Below are 16,838 nucleotides of genomic sequence, written 5' to 3' on the forward strand. Positions count from 1 at the left end.
AGTACTATTTATGGGGGAATTCCAGTGAAATGTGTTTATTGGGAGAAGCATACCATTAGCCACAACATTCAGGCATACACTACACTAGTCACAGTTAATATTTTTTTAAGGAAGCCTGGATATTTATAAAATTATGAAAGTTGAAGTGGATAAATAAATTTTGCTCCCTCTTAGTCTTAGAACTCTGTGTCAACAAAACCTGTCACTTTCAACAAAGTATGTCCCTCCTGTATCGGTGGCAATAGATTCAGAATAAGCAAAAGAAAGTATGTGTTCTCTTCACACAGCAGATTATGATCTGTGGGAGATAAGTGCTTCCTTCTTCCCACCGTGTGGGCATCTTTTGCAGATGACTGCAGTGCCCGGCCACAGATAATATCCCCTTGAAAAATTGCCTTCTTGTGTCTTTTGTTGAAAATATTGTACCTTGAGACTGAAATTAACAAGCATGATGATGAAGTCTAAGCTATGGGAGCTGGGCATGTACAGCCTAGAAAAAGAATTTTCTATTTGGTCTGCATCATTTTAATGTAATGTGTTTCATGTTTTCTGGCTCCTCTGCTTGAGCCTATGATGTCATTGTCACATTCTTTGTATCATGCAAGACTACCCACCTCACAGCCTCTGTGATGTCACCATATTTACAGCAACTGATAGTCCTACACCAAGATGAAGTGCCCTTGCCTAGTCCTTCTCCATCAGACTTTTTCTTCATAATAAGCTGAATGGCAGGTTTGGTTGGGACTTCTTAATATCTATTTTAATTGTATTCCTACTAGGATGTTTTGTTTCCACGGTGGTTCACCAATCCAGAAGTGTATGAGGCAGATGTGCATACTAATATGGTCAAATTTGCTTTTACCAAAATGTTCCCACCAAAGCTCAGTTAATATTAAGAAAGAAAGAAAGAAAGAAAGAAAGAAAGAAAGAAAGAAAAGGAGAGGAAAGTCGCAGAATCACAGAATCACAGAAAGGAAGTTATAAGGCAGGAAAAATACCAAGAGATGACAAAGCCATGACTTTAATAATGGAACTGATTTGGCAAGCTTGCTCTTAAACATTCTATCCCCCACCATCCACCCAGCCGCACAGGACCACAAGTTGGCGCACAGGGTACTATCTAGACTGACCCCGCCTCCAGCTCATAACAATATTTTCTTATTGGCCCTGTGCTGATTTGAGATGTAACATGTACATAGAGAATAGAGGAAAAAACAGAGGCAAATGCATTTATTTGAGAAAACACATATTCAGTTATATATTGTGCTATTTCAAATTTTATTTCATAATATGCAAAACTTAATAATGCAATGCATGTTTTCAATATTTTCCATATTACCAAGCTTGATTCACATGGAAAAGGATGCATAACTACATCTTGCTTTCTAGTATGCAATTGTTGTACAGTGGATTTGTGTATGCTTTTTCTACAAATCCCCACTGAAAGGGAGGAGACATTAGGATTGCAATCAAAGGCTACAATCCCAGCCCCACTTATCCAGAAGGAATCCCCACTGAGTTCAACAGGACCTAACTTCTGAGTAAACATGGTTAAGTTTGTGCCGTTAGAGCATTCGCTCATGTCACATACCTGCAGAAACATACCCCTTTCAGTTACTGCTTATCTACAAGGGTCTTTTGCCTTTAACAGGTTATTCACCACAAAACTCTTTATTTCTATGTTGCTAATTGCAAAAACGAACAAGCTGTATTAAAAGGGAAAGTTCTTATCAGTCATATTAGAATACGTTTCATGTAATCACCAGTGCGTAGGAACATCCCGAGATATTCCCAATTTAGCTTTGTCTTTCACCATTGCACTCACTTCTGTAATGGCACAATGATAAATCTGTGAGGCTTCCTTAAATTCTGCCAGATGCTGCTCATAGCTCTCAATGCATGCTACAAGGTGATCTCTTTCTACTGCTCCCAATATAGCATGAAGAATTATGTCTATACCCAACCCCAGAGCACTAATGGCAATGCCTCCTAGAACAGATAACCCAATCTGAGCAAGCAGAGCAACTAGTTTGTTAACAGTAACAGTTACAATATTCGAACACACCAATTTTACAGCTACTATACCTGCAGATGCAGTAGCCTCTCCAAGAATAACAGATACAATCCTGTGAGCTATTGCAATTTTTTCCAACTCAGGCTCTTTGATATCATACAGCTTTCGGTACATCAGTGGCTCTAGCTTTTCCTTTATTTCTTTATCAAATTTCCATACCTCTTGCTGAATATCAGTCATGGCTCGGATGATGATGTCACAGTTCTCTTTGATGGTGCCGCCCTCTTTCATTTTAACGTGCGCAATCTTGGCTCCCATATGTTCATTCAGTGCTCCAATTAGTTCATCGGTAGCCTTAAAATTCAGCTGCATGCAGTCAAGCAGTTCCTGGTGCAGGGCGATCACATCCTGGCGTCTTTGTGGATTGTTTGGGTAGAGAAGGTCACTGAGGCTCATTCTGCAAAGTTGAGCTGATAATGGAAGAGTAGTTCTGCTGTAAGCATTAGGAATTGTGGTTAGGGATGATAAATTCAAGGAGCAGAAGTACAATAAAAATACTCGTAAATAAAATATTGGAAGACCACTAACTGATAAAACAGGAAGCCAACTCAAAATTATTAAAGTAATGTGCATGCCATTGCTACTTCAGTTGATTCTTTTTTACTTTTTCTATTTTAAGTGTGATCATCTTTGCACTGGTCTTAAGACCTTTCTTTTTCCTCACCAGCATTTTTTTTAAAAAATTGGGAGGGTAGGAGGTGTTATTGGTCTGCTTTTGCTGTTGGCTTTGATTTTACTTTAGTAATTACTAACAATAAAGTTAACAAAAATCAAATCAATGACCATAATCTCCTTTAGCAGAACACAAAGAAATTCTGTAGCAGACTGATGAAGAAGAGAAAGGCAAAAGCGTCCTTCCATGGAGGTGGGGGGGGGGTCCCAGTCGTGGACAACTCTGGGGTTGCACCCTCATCTCGCTTTACTCGCCGAGGGAGCTTCCGGGTCATGTAGCCAGCATGACTAAGCCGCTTCTGGCGAACCAGAGCAGCACACGGAAACGCCGTTTACCTTCCTGCCGGAGCAGTACCTGTTTATCTACTTGCCGTGCTTTCAAACTGCTAGGTTGGCAGGAGCAGGAACCGAGCAACGGGAGCTCATCCCGCCGCAGGGATTCGAACCGCAACCTTCTGATCGGCAAGCCCTAGGCTCTGTGGTTTAACCCACAGCGCCACCCACATCGCTCCAATGCAGACTTACTTGCTACATTAATCCCAAGTGTCCTGTGTTCCTCAGTTCTTCTTCATGGATTCTTGTTGCAACACAACCACACACCACCACCCCTGGGCAGATTTCGCACTTGGTCACACATAGGCATGTTGTGGGGCTTTTCGTTTTATTCTGAAAGAGGAAGATAATATTTATTATTTGGCAAGTTGTGTCTACAAGAATTCCCTTGCAGAGCTAGAGGCACCAAAAGGCAGCCCAAGACACCATTTCGTATGTTGTCTACATTTTCACCATGCGGGAGCTTCATCTGCTGCCAGTGGGGAAATTCAGGGCTGAAGTGGCAGAAACAGAAGAGCTCCCCCTCCAATGACTACAGTAGTTGCCTCAAGTCTGTTCTCATTTGCGCTGGGCAGCACCAAGTTGCTGGCTGGTAATCGGAGAATGACAAGGTACAGAGCAGTTTTTCCGATCAAAAGATCGGTGGTTCGAATCCCTGTGACGGGGTGAGCTCCCGTTCCTCAGTCCCTGCTCCTGCCAACCTAGCAGTTCGAAAGCACGTCAAAGTGCAAGTAGATAAATAGGTCCAGCAGGAAGGTAAACGGCGTTTCCGTGCGCTGCTCTGGTTTGCCAGAAGTGGCTGAGTCATGCTGGCCACATGACCGGAAGCTGTACGCTGGCTCCCTCAGCCAGTATAGCAAGATGAGTGCCGCAACACCGGAGTCGGCCATGACTGGACCTAATGGTCAGGGGTCCCTATACCCTTTACCTTTAATGCAGCCACATTTAGCCACAGCCTACCAAGAGGCTTTATCCCTTTACTGCTAGGGTGAAAATGTTTTGACATCATTTTTGTATTGTTGTAAACCACTGTGATACATTTTTTAAAATGGTACACTGGTATATAAATATTTTTTATAAATAAATAAATGACTGGATTCCCAGCAAGTAGCCAAATTAAATGGAAACTCACCCCTTCTTGTCAGCCATGAGGACTCTGCCAATTTTACCATCAAAGGAGACTTGACTTCTTAGCTGAATGCTGGGTTCAGTTAATAACCATCAGTAAATATCCAAATCCTTATTATCAGTTTCCCACCATCTCAATACCCATCAGCATCATGCCTTGCCCAACTACACCCATACAATACAAATTGTTTAAAAAGTCCTCATCTCACATGTCAGCGAGACACAATTAGCTGGAGGGTTTGTGCAGAGCGCCATCCTATTTTGGGCTCTGCTTGTTGATCGTTGCTGAATGCTGACTCCTACTTCTGATGCAGCATCCTGGCCTTGCAATGCTAGCTCAGCATTAGGGGGTCACAAGGCCACAGTCATTGTGCCACTGACTTTACTTACTTAGTAGGCAGAAACTTGTAGAATCAGTCCACCGAGAGTATTTTTCAGAAGCTGTCAAAATGTGAATTCAGCAGGGATTTCTAACTCGTGATACATTTCTGATGTCGAGCAAGACCAAACTACAGATTAAATGAAAAACACTGTTTAAAAAAAGCATCCTTAAGCTGGCACATTTATTTTGAGCCTACAATGGAGAGACTCACAGCATTAACACCCCAAGCAGCAGCCTTAGATTCAAGCACAAAACAAGCATGTGTGTGTGTGTCTATCTGTCTGTCTGTCTCTCTGTCTCTCTCTCTTTGTCTCTCTGGCTTTTGCCTACTTCTTCAAGCTCACACATCCCTAAATTTGGACTTTTGTCTTTATAACCACCAGCCCAAACTGTTCCTTTAAGTTTAAAGCTTTCTGTTTGCAAGCTCAGCACATTTTATTGCTTCTTTGGTCAACAGGGCTGGCGGATTAGTGCTGAAATGTTTATTTGGTGAGCTTCCGTTCCACAGGAGGTGGGGGTGCTAAATTGATGGACTTTTCCCATTTTGTTTTCTCTTTTCTTTCCATTATAGCAAAATAGTAAACAGAAAGCTTTCAGGAAGCAATAACAAGAAACTTTGCTGAATGGCACTTTCATGTGAGTAGATCTTGGTTGTGGAGAAGGGCATTGTTAGTTAAAATAACACTGTGTAACATGCTACACAGGATCTCCATTTTAATTCCATTGACATCTGATTGTGGAAAAGAAATGGCCTCAGCAGCACTAAAGGCCTCCACTGTGAAAACAACCTCCATTTTCATCTGCTGACAAAAGAATGGCCGGCATGCAGGAATGCATTTCAATATTAAACCAAAGGCCAGATTCAGGGCTGGCGCTGTTTCCAGTTTGTTCTATAATTGCTAGTTCAAAGTTAAAAAAAATAATCATGGGGAGTTTAGTTGCCGATAGCGCAATCCACAGGACAGGGAAGGTATGCAGGCAGTGGCAGATGGGTGCCGTGGTTTGAGATCACAAGCCTTTCTTGGCATTCTTTCAGGTCTTCATTGCTACTCGGTCTTTTCCAAAACCCTTTTCCCATTATCAGTTCATTACACCTCTCCCCATCCCTATATTGGCCATCTAATAGAGGTGACTCCCCACTTATGTGGGGGTTACGTTCTGGGCCCCCACGTACACTTGTGAAATGCACGGAAGTGAGGAGCCTCGTCAGAGCAGAGAACTGGGGTGATTTAAGAGGCATCCGAAATACAGTACTGTACCTTTTTCTTTTACACTGTACCTTTGCCTCCAGATTGCCAGAAAGGAAAGGGAACCGTGCCTCTGAGCCCACTGCAATACAGCTTCCTGCCCAACAGCTGTGCAGCAGGGTAGCAGTCAACAGCAGGAGCTCTCGTGCGCCATTATGGAGCCCATAATTAAAAAAAACAAACCCACAAACACACATTAAAAACCTTTATTTTAGACTTTTGGCTCACTGACATCCTCTTCAGGCTCTGGGGAGGGGCTCCTAACAAGCCACAAGGACTCTCCAGTTCTGTCCTGCCATTTCCAGGTTTGAATTGATTGATTGATTGATTGATTGATTGATTGATTGATTGATTGATCTCCCAGTGCTGCGCATATACAAGGTCATTTGTGAGTCAATTGTGCATAAGTGGGGGGATTTCTCTATACAATCTAAGTCTTCTAGGCATACTGTTGGCAGCTGATGCTAAAGAAATGTTTAAACAGTAGTTGTATTAAGAAATACTGAGGTGAGCAAGAGGAGCAGAGCAGAAGCTAAAGTAGATGAGGAAGCAGCCAACCAACAGTTCAACATTTTATACAACTATATATTCCAATAAAATATATTCCATGGGCTCCAAATATAGAAATAGGTTTTCAGAAATATTTTATGTACCTATTAGTAGCTGTATAATAGTAGATTTTGCTTTACTCTTGACCTTTTAAATTAAGTGCTGTTCATGAGATTTTTGGAGATACATGGCTGACATAACAGCTTTTTAAAAAACATTTTTAATTAGATTTTACATAACATATTTCAATTTAAACATATCATTCACCTTCATATTTTGGATTCTCATAATCCCCTGACTTCCCACCACCCTTTTCTGGTTTTCGTTGTTAATCCCTATTTCTTTCAGCTTATCATTTTTTCTAATTTTTAAGAAATATTATTAATGGTTTTTCCATTGTATTTTGTATATTATATTATTCTAATCCTGCCAAAGTTTTTAGTTGTTTACAGTTTTCTCTTAAATACATTATAGACTTTCCCCATTCTTTCTTAAACTTCTTCTCATCCTGGTCTCTGATTGTCCCGGTCAATTTCGCCATTTCAGCATAGTCCATCATCTTCATCAGCCACTCTTCTCTGGTTGGAACTTCATCCTCTTTCCATTTCTGGACCAGTGGTATTCTGCTGTCATCGCGTACATGAAAAGTCTTTTCTGCTCTCTCGGAATCTCTGTGCCTAAGATACCTAATAGAAAAGCCTCTGATTTTTTCCACAAATGTTATTTTAAACGTTTTCTTCAGTTCATTATACATCCTTTCCCAGAATGCTTTTGTTACCTTGCACATCCACCACATATGGTAGAACGTGCCTTCTTTCTCTTTACATTTCCAACATACATTAGAAGCAGTTCTATACATCTTTGCTAATTTAACTGGTGTTAAGTACCATCTATACATCATTTTCATATAGTTTTCCTTCAACAAACAGCACGCTAAGGTAAAGGTAAAGGTAAAGGGACCCCTGACCATTAGGTCCAGTTGTGACCGACTCTAGGGTTGTGGCGCTCATCTTGCTTTATTGGCCGAGGGAGCCGGCGTACAGCTTCTGGGTCATGTGGCCAGCATGACTAAGCCGCTTCTGGGGAACCAGAGCAGTGCATGGAAAGACCATTTACCTTCCTGCCGGAGTGGTACCTATTTATCTACTTGCACTTTGACATGCTTTTGAACTGCTAGGTTGGCAGGAGCAGGGACTGAGCAACGGGAGCTCATCCCGTCGCGGGGATTTGAACCGCCGACCTTCTGATTGGCAAGTCCTAGGCTTTATGGTTTAACCCACAGCGCCACCCGCGTCCCAAACAGCACGCTAGTAAATTTCAAATCTTCCTTCCATAGTTTTTCCCAAGACAAAAGTTGAATATAACAGCTTTGTTGACTTTCTTCTGCTGAGCATACTTTGGTTTGTATTTCAGTGTGATATCTCCCTTTTTGGAAATGCTGGGCAAATTTGGTGCACAGAAGGGTGAGGAAAGGCTACTCAATGCCAGCCGCAACTTGTACGACTGTGTCTACATGTTTGTTTCTTCCACTAACATTGCCTTCCGGATGCTCAACCAGTTTCTGGGAACTGACCTAGCCATCATTACAGTAAGGGAAAACTTGAGCATCAAAGAAAACCTTCAGCTTCTGATGAGTGCTCTGAAAGAGATGCAGGAAAAAGTGGAGGCCAAAGATCAGGATATCAAGCAAAAAGTCGGCCTTCCACTGTATTCCAGTATTGTGATGCCTTCCACCTCCACAAATGAAAAAATCAAGCTGATAAAGGACCTTTATGGGAAATATAAGGGAGTTATTGACAATATCAGTGGTCCCGTTTCAGCAGCACTACTGAAAAATGGCAATCTCCCCGAGATACTAGATGCTACCATTCGGGATTTAACAAGCAGTCCTGTTCTCTCTCTCAGAGTGGGTGACCTTCTCATGACTAACGAAGAAATTGCCAAAGCACTTTCAGATGCCTGCCCCACCTCATCCCAGGCAGCAGCTGCAGCAATAGCAACAGCCACACGAACAAGGACTCAGAGCCAACCAGTCATTACCACGGCTTTCTCACTTACTAACTTCATGCGGGTAGCTTTTAAAGGACAGCCACCTAGTAAAACGGTTGAATTAGCGGCAAGTACCCTCGAAGACGCTGTGAAGATCTTGAAGCCAGCTTGCGAAAAATTCCAAAGGACTGTGAAGACAGCTGAAGAGTATATCACATTGATAGTGGATAAGTTGCAGTGAACCTGAAGCTGATTGCCCAGCTAGTAGAAAACCGCTTCTGTTTACATGGCAGGGAAGTTGCGCAAATAATAAAGAGACAGTTTCTGATTACGGCATCTGCACTTCCTTCCACAGCATTTTTAATGTAAATATTTGAGCACTGAATTAAGAAGGACAAACTAGGTACACTTAAGCTTTTCTGGATTGTAGTACTCAAAAGAGGCACAAGCTTAGATTTCTAGTTTAGCAATCTAAACTAGGTACAATTAGGTCAATATGTAAATGGCTAAATATCTGAAGAAAACTCTGCAGCTTAAAAAACAAAAACTTGTACAAAATACTTTTATGAAACATGTTTTAGATTTGTACATAGCCTTTTCCAGTACAGTGCTTCCTCGGTTTACGAACTTAATCCGTTCCGGAAGTCCGTTCTTAAACCGAGGCGCGCTTTCCCTAATGAGGCCTCCTGCCGCCGGTGCCCTTCCACTGTTCGGATTCTGTTCTTAGACTGAGGTAAAGTTTGCAAACCAGGACACTACTCGTTTTGCAAAGTTCATAAACCGAATTGTTTTGAAACAGGGCTGTTCTTAAACAGAGGTACCACTGTAATATCAGTGTCAGCCAGAAATAAATGTAGGGGTGCACATAAGTGGAGGACAAAGGTGCCAGCTCCTGGGGGTGAGGCACTTTTGGGGGGCAATGTGTTTTAGGGGGTGGGGCCCCTCAATATTCAGAGGGTGTTCGGCTCCGCCATTGGCTCTTTGTGACATCTCAGCCATGACGTCGGGACATAGTGTCGGGCCTCCTGGAACATCTTGAGAAGATCACATCTCTAGTGGGGTTTATTCAGCCCCAAAACAGATCACCCTTGTGAACCTTTCCAACTCCCTTCTGTGATTCTCTAATTAGTTAGACAGGACTTACCCTTGTGGAAGCCATGCTGGTTCTTCTTCAGTAAGGCTTATCTTTCTATATGGCATAAGCAAGTTTCCTGGGTTCCTAGATATAATCTAAACCAGCAATCTATAGTAGCTCCATTCTTTAAAGTGATCCTAAGGAATGAAAGGCATCAAAAACACTGCACTAACATGCTTTAGGATAAATTTCTCCTGGGCAGTGTGAACTATGGAATGAAGATTGTACAGTACTCCAAGAAAGCGAGGGGATGCTAGGACTCTTACCAGGGAAGTTGCGTATAGGGATGGTTGAGAAAACTGATGTCGGCAAATTCTGATAGGAACTGATCTGCTCTGCACCTCCTGTACTGATATGTGAACGAGAAGTTACTTTCTCCATTGGATTTTGCATTCCTCCAAATGACGTGACATAGCTTGTGCTTCAAAAATTTATTAAAATTCATATTTTGAGAGGGAACATGCTTAGAAATACACATTTAAATATGTATTTGCATACAATCGTTTTGGTGCAATTTTTAAAAAAAATGCAGATTAATGTGAAAGCAGAACAGAATTGACTGATGACGAGTGAACACATATGAATGTGACATGGACCAGAAATAGACTGATTCATTATTCATCCATACTCATAATTGCCTTTTAAGCGATGGTTTCACTGGTGCCTTGAAAAGCAACTTGAGTATTAGAAATTGCTGCTCAGCATAGGTGAGTAACAAACTGCAACTTTCAGATAAAAGAGATGGCTTGATAGATATCGTCACTATCTAACATACATTGATTGGAATGTAATGAACATTAAGGCAATTAATCTACTTGTTTCAGAAATTCTACATTGAATGCTAGCAAGTGGCAATCATGTTGTGCAAAGGAAAACTAAAATACAATGTCTTGGGAAACGTGCTCCTAAATTTCCTGCCAAGCTCTCCAAAACAGCTTGAATTAGAAATTGAAGGAGACCGCTCCAACTCTAAAATTATATCTTCATTTTGGGCTGTTACCTTATTCATTAAACGAAATCACCATGTGATGGCAGCAGAACAGCAGCAATGAATCAGGTAACCGAAAAATTTAGTTTTACATCAGTCTTCTCAAGGATAAAAAGTACCAGGGATGGACATTTAACCAGTGGTTCCAAGTCCTAATCAAACACATGCAGTGCTTTTTTTCGGGGGGGGGGGCAGGGGTATGCATACCCCTAAACATTTTGTGAATCTTTGTACTTTTGTCCATTTACTGTATTTATTTTTCCTGATTCGAACAATAAAATGGTGATTTTCTTCAGTGAAAATGAGAGTACCTAAACATTCTTTAGAAAAAAAGCACTGAACACATGTAATGGTAACGTATTTGTCTATTAGACACTTATATACAGGAAATAGGAAAGAGCCAGACATTATCATTTTTTGAACGCTATTCTCTGATTAACTTATTCAGACATTCAGTAGAATATTTGTCAAAAACTACAAGCAGCAATGTCCCTGTTGCACTCCAGTAAGATGCTGCCTCTATGCCATTCTGTTTCAAGCAGCCTTCTTCCCTGAAACGGTGAGGTTGTCATGTAGCCAATCAGTTGAGCTAAGCAACAACATCACTGAGAGCAAACAAAGCTTCTGGGCAATGCCTTCACTCTGAACAGTTTTGTCTGCCCTCTGTGATATCATCACTGAACAATTCTGATTGGTTACATGACCAGCCTCCTGTTCTGAATAGAAGAAGACCAATGATGTTTCTTTAATGGCAGGAGCCAATTGGGGCTGCAAGCAGCAAAAAAGCTAGCCAAAATGAAAGGGTTTGGAGTGCTTTTCAATTATTATTTTTTTGGCCCCCTCCCCAAATTCCCTTTTTCAATGCCAAAATTGGAACAGTGATAAATTTTGACAGGGCACCTCTGCAGTATGCTGAAGATGCTTCAAGGTGTTCACAAGAGAACCAGCCCCAAAAATGATTGTCAGCTTGGTAGACTTTTGTGCTTACTAACCAATTTATCCTTGCTTGCCCCCACCCCCTTAGCATGGAATGCTGGTTACTTTCCAACAAGTGTTGGCATTTGATTATTCCTAGACATGCTCCTTGCAAAGAGAAGCCTCTATCTGCTTGTGATTTCCTGTCTGGAAAGTGGAAAGATTGTTATTAGGTTTTGCTAGAGAAGGGAAACCAGTCTGATTGCCCTTTTTATTCTGTGCTCCTTCTGCCCACCCCTACCCCCACCCCAATTGCTTTTAATCTCAGCCTCTGTCACAGCCAGGTGAGAACAGGAGATGCCCCCTCTTCTTCAGTTTCCAAAGAAATAGCGGTAGGCTGTCTGGAATCCCACTACTTCCGAGTAGTAGTCGCAGAGGGGGTGGCTTTCACACTGCTCTTGCTTCATCTCCATTGGGGTTTTGAACCTTTCGTAGTACCTGGAGAACAAAGGGAGGAAGAAGCCACAAACATGAGGCGTTCCCTCATGCAAATTCTTCGGTTCAGGCTGCACAGCATGAAGCCAGTTTCCTGAGAACCCAGTTCAGTACTGGGCACTCCATTTCACTTTATCCACAATGTACAGTGGTACCTCAGGTTAAGTACTTAGTTTGTTCCAGAGGTCCATACTTAACCTGAAACTGTTCTTAACCTGAAGCACCACTTTAGCTAATGGGGCCTCCTGCTGCTGCTGCGCCGCCGGAGCACGATTTCTGTTCTCATCCTGAAGCAAAGTTCTTAACCTGAACTTAACTATTTCTGGGTTAGTGGAGTCTGTAACCTGAAGCGTATGTAACCTGAAGCATATGTAACCTGAGGTACCACTGTATACAGTTGGTGAATTAGGCTATGCACCAACCATACACTTAAAGCACATTCCCATAGACACACAAAAAAGAAACTGTAGTTTACCCCTCAGAGCTTCAAGTCTCTTGGGACTCTCCCCACACCACCACCCCCTTTCCTGGGGCTTCTTGAAGAAAGTGGGGCCCACTTGTTTTCTGTAAGAATCTGCTGCAGTCCCTTGTTAGTGACCCTGTGGTGTTGCATAGGCTCATATCTCATTCCCCCCTCATGAACCATGTGCATCTATTTTCCAAGTATTGTACCCAACGGAGGTATACTCAGAGTAAAACCCACTGAAATAAATGATCTTCAGTTAGCCAAGTCTACTGATTTCAGTAGGTCTACTCTGAGTGTAACTCGGTTGGCTACAACCACAAATTAGTAATTATAGACATCAATATTAAACCCAGAAGACTCTTACTCTTACCTTTCATAATACAGAGAAGACCTCTTCTGCCTTCTCACAAAGGCATTGGCAGTTTCTCGACTGATCTTAACCCCTGTTATGAACGCAGAATGTTACGGAATGAGAATACAGAGAGTATCGAGTTCAAGGAGTCTCATTTTAGACAGGCAAAAACAGGGTGAGAAACGGGATCCATGAGGAATGTGGCCTTGGAAAAAGAGGTGGGGCTGGGGAAGGCCATGTAGACATACTCGGGGGGGGGGGCATTAGGCCCCTGGACCTGAGGTTCCCTGCTCCTCTATAGGAATGCTCACTGGTCTTCAACTGGTGGGTCATGGCCTGATCCAGGGTGGGTCACAACAGGAGGACCACTGTTAAGTTGTGGGTGAACATATCAGACGACACAGCGATTCTTCAAACAGCTCTTGTTTATTCACAGGCCAGGACAGAACTGAACTGAAGGGTTCAGTCAGCCTGCTTATATAGAGCTCCAGTACAACGTTACTGTAACAACTTTCTAAAACTATCCAATCACTGAATGTCACTTTCGATCCCTTATTTGCATAAAACTATCTACAGTATCCCCCTGCCTGCCCAGGGTGAGAACTTCAGTACATAACAATGACCACCATGCAAATATATGGTAAAAGATTAAGAAATGGGTTCCCAAATGCATGTTTGGGATAAAAGTGGGTCCTGGGTCCGAAAGAGGTTGAAGACACCTGGATTAGATAACTGTGGGGTTTCATTTCAAATATCGCCCAGGAGCAGCCCGAGACATTCTGCTGCCTGAGGCAGAGCAGCAAATTATGCCTTTCCTGCCTCAACTCATGCCATTTTGCACCCAAGATCAGTCAAGTTATTTGGGCACCTGAGGCAGCTGAAGCACTTGTGGACGTTCATCAGGTGGTATCTGACAAAGAGGCTTCTAAGCCAGGAGAACTTATGTCACAATCGGTTGCATCCACACACCATACGTTTAAAGCACGTGGAAAGAATCCTGGGAATTGTAGCTCCATGAGGAGAAAACTACAATTCCCAGGAAACTTTGAGGGGAGACATGTGCTTTAAATGCATGGTCTGGATGTGACCAAAAGACATTTATGCTGTTTTTGCTTCAGCAGACTAACATGGCAACCTTTCCCGAGGTTTCTTTCTCAGTCTTTTAGCCAGACTAACAGGCAAGGAAGTATCCAGCTGCCTTGCTTGCTAACAGGGGGCTTATTCACTGGGGGAATAATTAGGAAATTGAGCTCATGCCAGGTATCTTATGGCACCTAATTTTTTAAATAAAAAAATAAATAAAATAAAATCACTTTAAGCGGTGCCAGAAAACACAGGCTTCCTTGTAAACGCCCTCCATTTTATTTGCCTCTCTGGGGAATGTGAGCCTCAAAGCAATATTATTCATCATAATCTGCCTCCATGTGTGAGGCCAGCAGCGACTTCAAAAGAGCCAGAAGAGGCTTTTCCCTAATGAACTTTTAGCAAGCCCAGAAGGATGGAAAGGGCAAGCCAAGATCCTGAGCTAGGAGTGGGGAAGCTTTTCCAGTCCAGGGGCCACATTCTCTTCTGGGCAATCTTCCAGAGGCCGCATCCCAGTGATGGGCAGAGCCAGAGGCAAAAGTGGGTGGAGCAATAAATGCTAATTTTACTTTTGCACCCTAGGCTCGTTTCTACACACATTCACACATCCCTCTATCCTCCATTCAGCTGCCTTTCAAAATTCACATTTCTCTGAATTTTGCAATGCAGTCCTCCAACCAAGTACTGTGTACAAAAAAGGACAGAGATGCCCTTGAGAGTTTTTTGCTCTCGTCAGTTTCTTACCTTCATCCAAGGGCCTGTTCATATCTGAAAAATATAGACCAGATGGTGTAAGACACCTGGCAGTCTTGTGGTCTTCCTCCTCCCTTCCTTTCCACCCCTATTTCCCCCATCAGTCAAGTGTAAACTGAGGAAAATAACCCTTAACTCAGGCTTGCTTCTGTATTATCCAGGAATTATTCAAAGGGGAGGACTTACACACATGTCAGTGTTTATGGGTTCTCATATATGTATTTGAGCAATTTGTGAGTAATATACCTATCCTCGGATAATTTATTTGTTTAAAACATTCTTATCCTCCTCTGCAGAATAATAATAACAATAATAATAATTGGCTTCCAGAATTGCTTACAAAGTGGCAAGGTAATTCCCAGTCCCCTCACTAAACTACATTTTCCAGGGTTCATGAGGGGTGAGGAAGCCATAACAGTGTAACTGGTATCAAACCAATATAAAGATACGATGTAAATTTGACAATCTTAATTGGAAGTCCACTTCACCCATTATTCTAGCACTGTAGCGGCCACACACAAAAACACCAAGCTATGTGAGCCCCTCTCTGCCTGCTTCTATGCTGTGGCTAATAAATTGGCCCGAACCTCAGTTTTATAAGAGTGGGACTTCCATGCAGATGTGTTCCTAATGGCAACCACACTGCCAGGTTTAAAGTGGCTTTGAGGAAAGTGATTCTGTTCCTAAAACGTAAGACTGAGATAGGTTGTCCTCCTCTCTCCAGGACTCCGTCAGTTTTGAATGTTGATGAAAAAATCATGGCTAGGGGGTCTCATATATATATTCCCTTACCTCCATCGCAACAGAAGAGGGCTGTCAAGACCAGGGTTGCAAACAGCAGCACCTGAAGATTCCCCATCTTCTCCTGTTTGCAGAAGGTCCTTTCTATGGCTCGATCTTCTCATGAAGGAAGCAGCAATTTATCAGGAGCTTTTGTCTTTCAGCCACAGCTTATATTCTGTGAGTCTCTTAAGTGGAGCAGGTCCCTGGCCAGGAAGTCGCTGAGTCTCTGCCATTCTTATGTCCTAGTCCCAGTTCCAAACTTTCCATTTGAGTCAAACGACATCTGGTTCTGGCAGCCATTTGCACATCTGCTTGAGGCCAAAGGCTTGTGGCGTTTCCAGAGGACTTTCAAGACTCTCGCAAATTTCTTTTAAGGAAAAGCAAAGAATATAAAATTGCTGAATGACAAACATCCTGCTGGACGGGGAAAGCTATTCCAGCTGGGTTGAGGAAAGGCACCAGAAGATCCAAAGTATCTTAAGACAGGCAAGCCATAAGTTCCCAGAATTCTTTAGCACTGTTAAGGTGGTATGAGAGTGTTTTAAATTTAAGTGTGGGTGTGAAATTTAGATTGTGAGCAAGAGGACAGGGAGTGTCTTAGAACCGTTTTATTTTTTTATTTTTTAGCTGCTCTAAGAGCCTTTTTGGCTAACAGGCAAGGTGTAGATGCCAGTAAAATAAACAATCAAACAAATAAATAATGAAGGCTCTGCACTAGCTTTTCAATCTTTATTTTCCCACAAGTCAGCATGCCCATGCCTTTGTTCTTTTGGAGCCTCCCTTGTTTGGAAAGCAGAAATCATCCACCATCTGATGCAATATTCTAGGACTGGATTGGCCAACTGGCAGCCTGCAAGCTACAGCTGTCCACCAAAGCAATATTATCTGACCTTTGATAAATCTAGTTAGGATGTAGTTTTAAAAAGTAGCTCACTTTCACTCATCTGGGGAAGAAAACTGTTTTCAAGTTGCATGAGAAGGAGAAATATTTAAACTCTTTGCTGCTGCAGGTTCTTTTGTGGAAGTGGTCTCTCGATAGCTGGACAACTCTTTCAAGGAGTTGGAATGAGAAAGCCACCAGAGCTTAGGGAAGGCGACATCACTCCTCTTGACATCAGGGAGCCAAGTGTCTCTTTGTGATGAAAAAGCAGTTTGTAATTTGGAAGTGACCCGAACGAGATGAGGGAATGTGAGAGTTGTGGCTTCCCCTGCCCATCTCCACTCTACTTATATATTTGTAAGTAAAATAAGCTATTAGAAACACAGTGTATATCTCCTGTGTTCTCTCATCAAAAGGAAACCCAGATTAAAACCCTAGAAACACATTATGGCTCAGAGAAGTCAGGAGCCTCTGACAGCGTGTGATGTCCCAGCTCTGATTGAGTGCATGTGCAGCACTGTAACTATAAGGTTCATACCACAAATAGGGAGCTGGATCCAATTTTATTATGATTCATGAGAGAGCCAGTAAACTGAATCAGTGCCTAGGGAACA

General features: G+C 42.4%; 3 protein-coding genes across 12 annotated transcripts; 1 reads left to right on the forward strand and 2 right to left on the reverse strand.

Moving 5' to 3' along the window:
• Positions 1-641: 641 nt before the first annotated feature.
• On the forward strand, positions 642-8,706 carry LOC307225450 (uncharacterized protein C12orf60). 6 transcript variants are annotated; one of them, XM_079993275.1, is made up of 3 exons: positions 714-732; positions 5,161-5,225; positions 7,799-8,706. In XM_079993275.1, exon 3 carries the CDS (start codon positions 7,821-7,823, stop codon positions 8,613-8,615), a length of 795 nt encoding a protein of 264 aa, XP_079849401.1. In that variant the 5' UTR covers positions 714-732; positions 5,161-5,225; positions 7,799-7,820; the 3' UTR covers positions 8,616-8,706. The 6 variants fall into 6 exon arrangements, with proteins under 6 accessions (XP_079849402.1, XP_079849404.1, XP_079849401.1 ...); XM_079993274.1 differs by lacking the exon at positions 714-732 and adding an exon at positions 3,554-3,690; XM_079993276.1 differs by lacking the exon at positions 5,161-5,225 and having other exon boundaries at positions 642-732.
• On the reverse strand, positions 1,218-5,998 carry SMCO3 (single-pass membrane protein with coiled-coil domains 3). 5 transcript variants are annotated; one of them, XM_079993280.1, is made up of 4 exons: positions 5,849-5,998; positions 4,212-4,716; positions 3,272-3,412; positions 1,218-2,484 (listed from the first exon to the last, which is right to left on the reverse strand). In XM_079993280.1, exon 4 carries the CDS (start codon positions 2,468-2,470, stop codon positions 1,760-1,762), a length of 711 nt encoding a protein of 236 aa, XP_079849406.1. In that variant the 5' UTR covers positions 2,471-2,484; positions 3,272-3,412; positions 4,212-4,716; positions 5,849-5,998; the 3' UTR covers positions 1,218-1,759. The 5 variants fall into 5 exon arrangements, with proteins under 5 accessions (XP_079849406.1, XP_079849407.1, XP_079849408.1 ...); XM_079993281.1 differs by lacking the exon at positions 4,212-4,716; XM_079993282.1 differs by lacking the exon at positions 5,849-5,998 and having other exon boundaries at positions 1,218-2,471; positions 4,212-4,816.
• A 1,219-nt stretch (positions 8,707-9,925) lies between the features above and the next one.
• LOC307225452 (osteocalcin-like) lies at positions 9,926-15,738 on the reverse strand. The gene is made up of 4 exons (XM_079993284.1): positions 15,354-15,738; positions 14,553-14,576; positions 12,744-12,816; positions 9,926-11,910 (listed from the first exon to the last, which is right to left on the reverse strand). Exons 1-4 carry the CDS (start codon positions 15,418-15,420, stop codon positions 11,784-11,786), a joined length of 291 nt encoding a protein of 96 aa, XP_079849410.1. The 5' UTR covers positions 15,421-15,738; the 3' UTR covers positions 9,926-11,783.
• Between the last annotated feature and the right edge of the window lie 1,100 nt (positions 15,739-16,838).

Source organism: Podarcis cretensis (genome assembly GCF_951804945.1).
Source record: "Podarcis cretensis genome assembly, chromosome: 10".
In the NCBI taxonomy this organism is placed as follows: domain Eukaryota; kingdom Metazoa; phylum Chordata; class Lepidosauria; order Squamata; family Lacertidae; genus Podarcis; species Podarcis cretensis.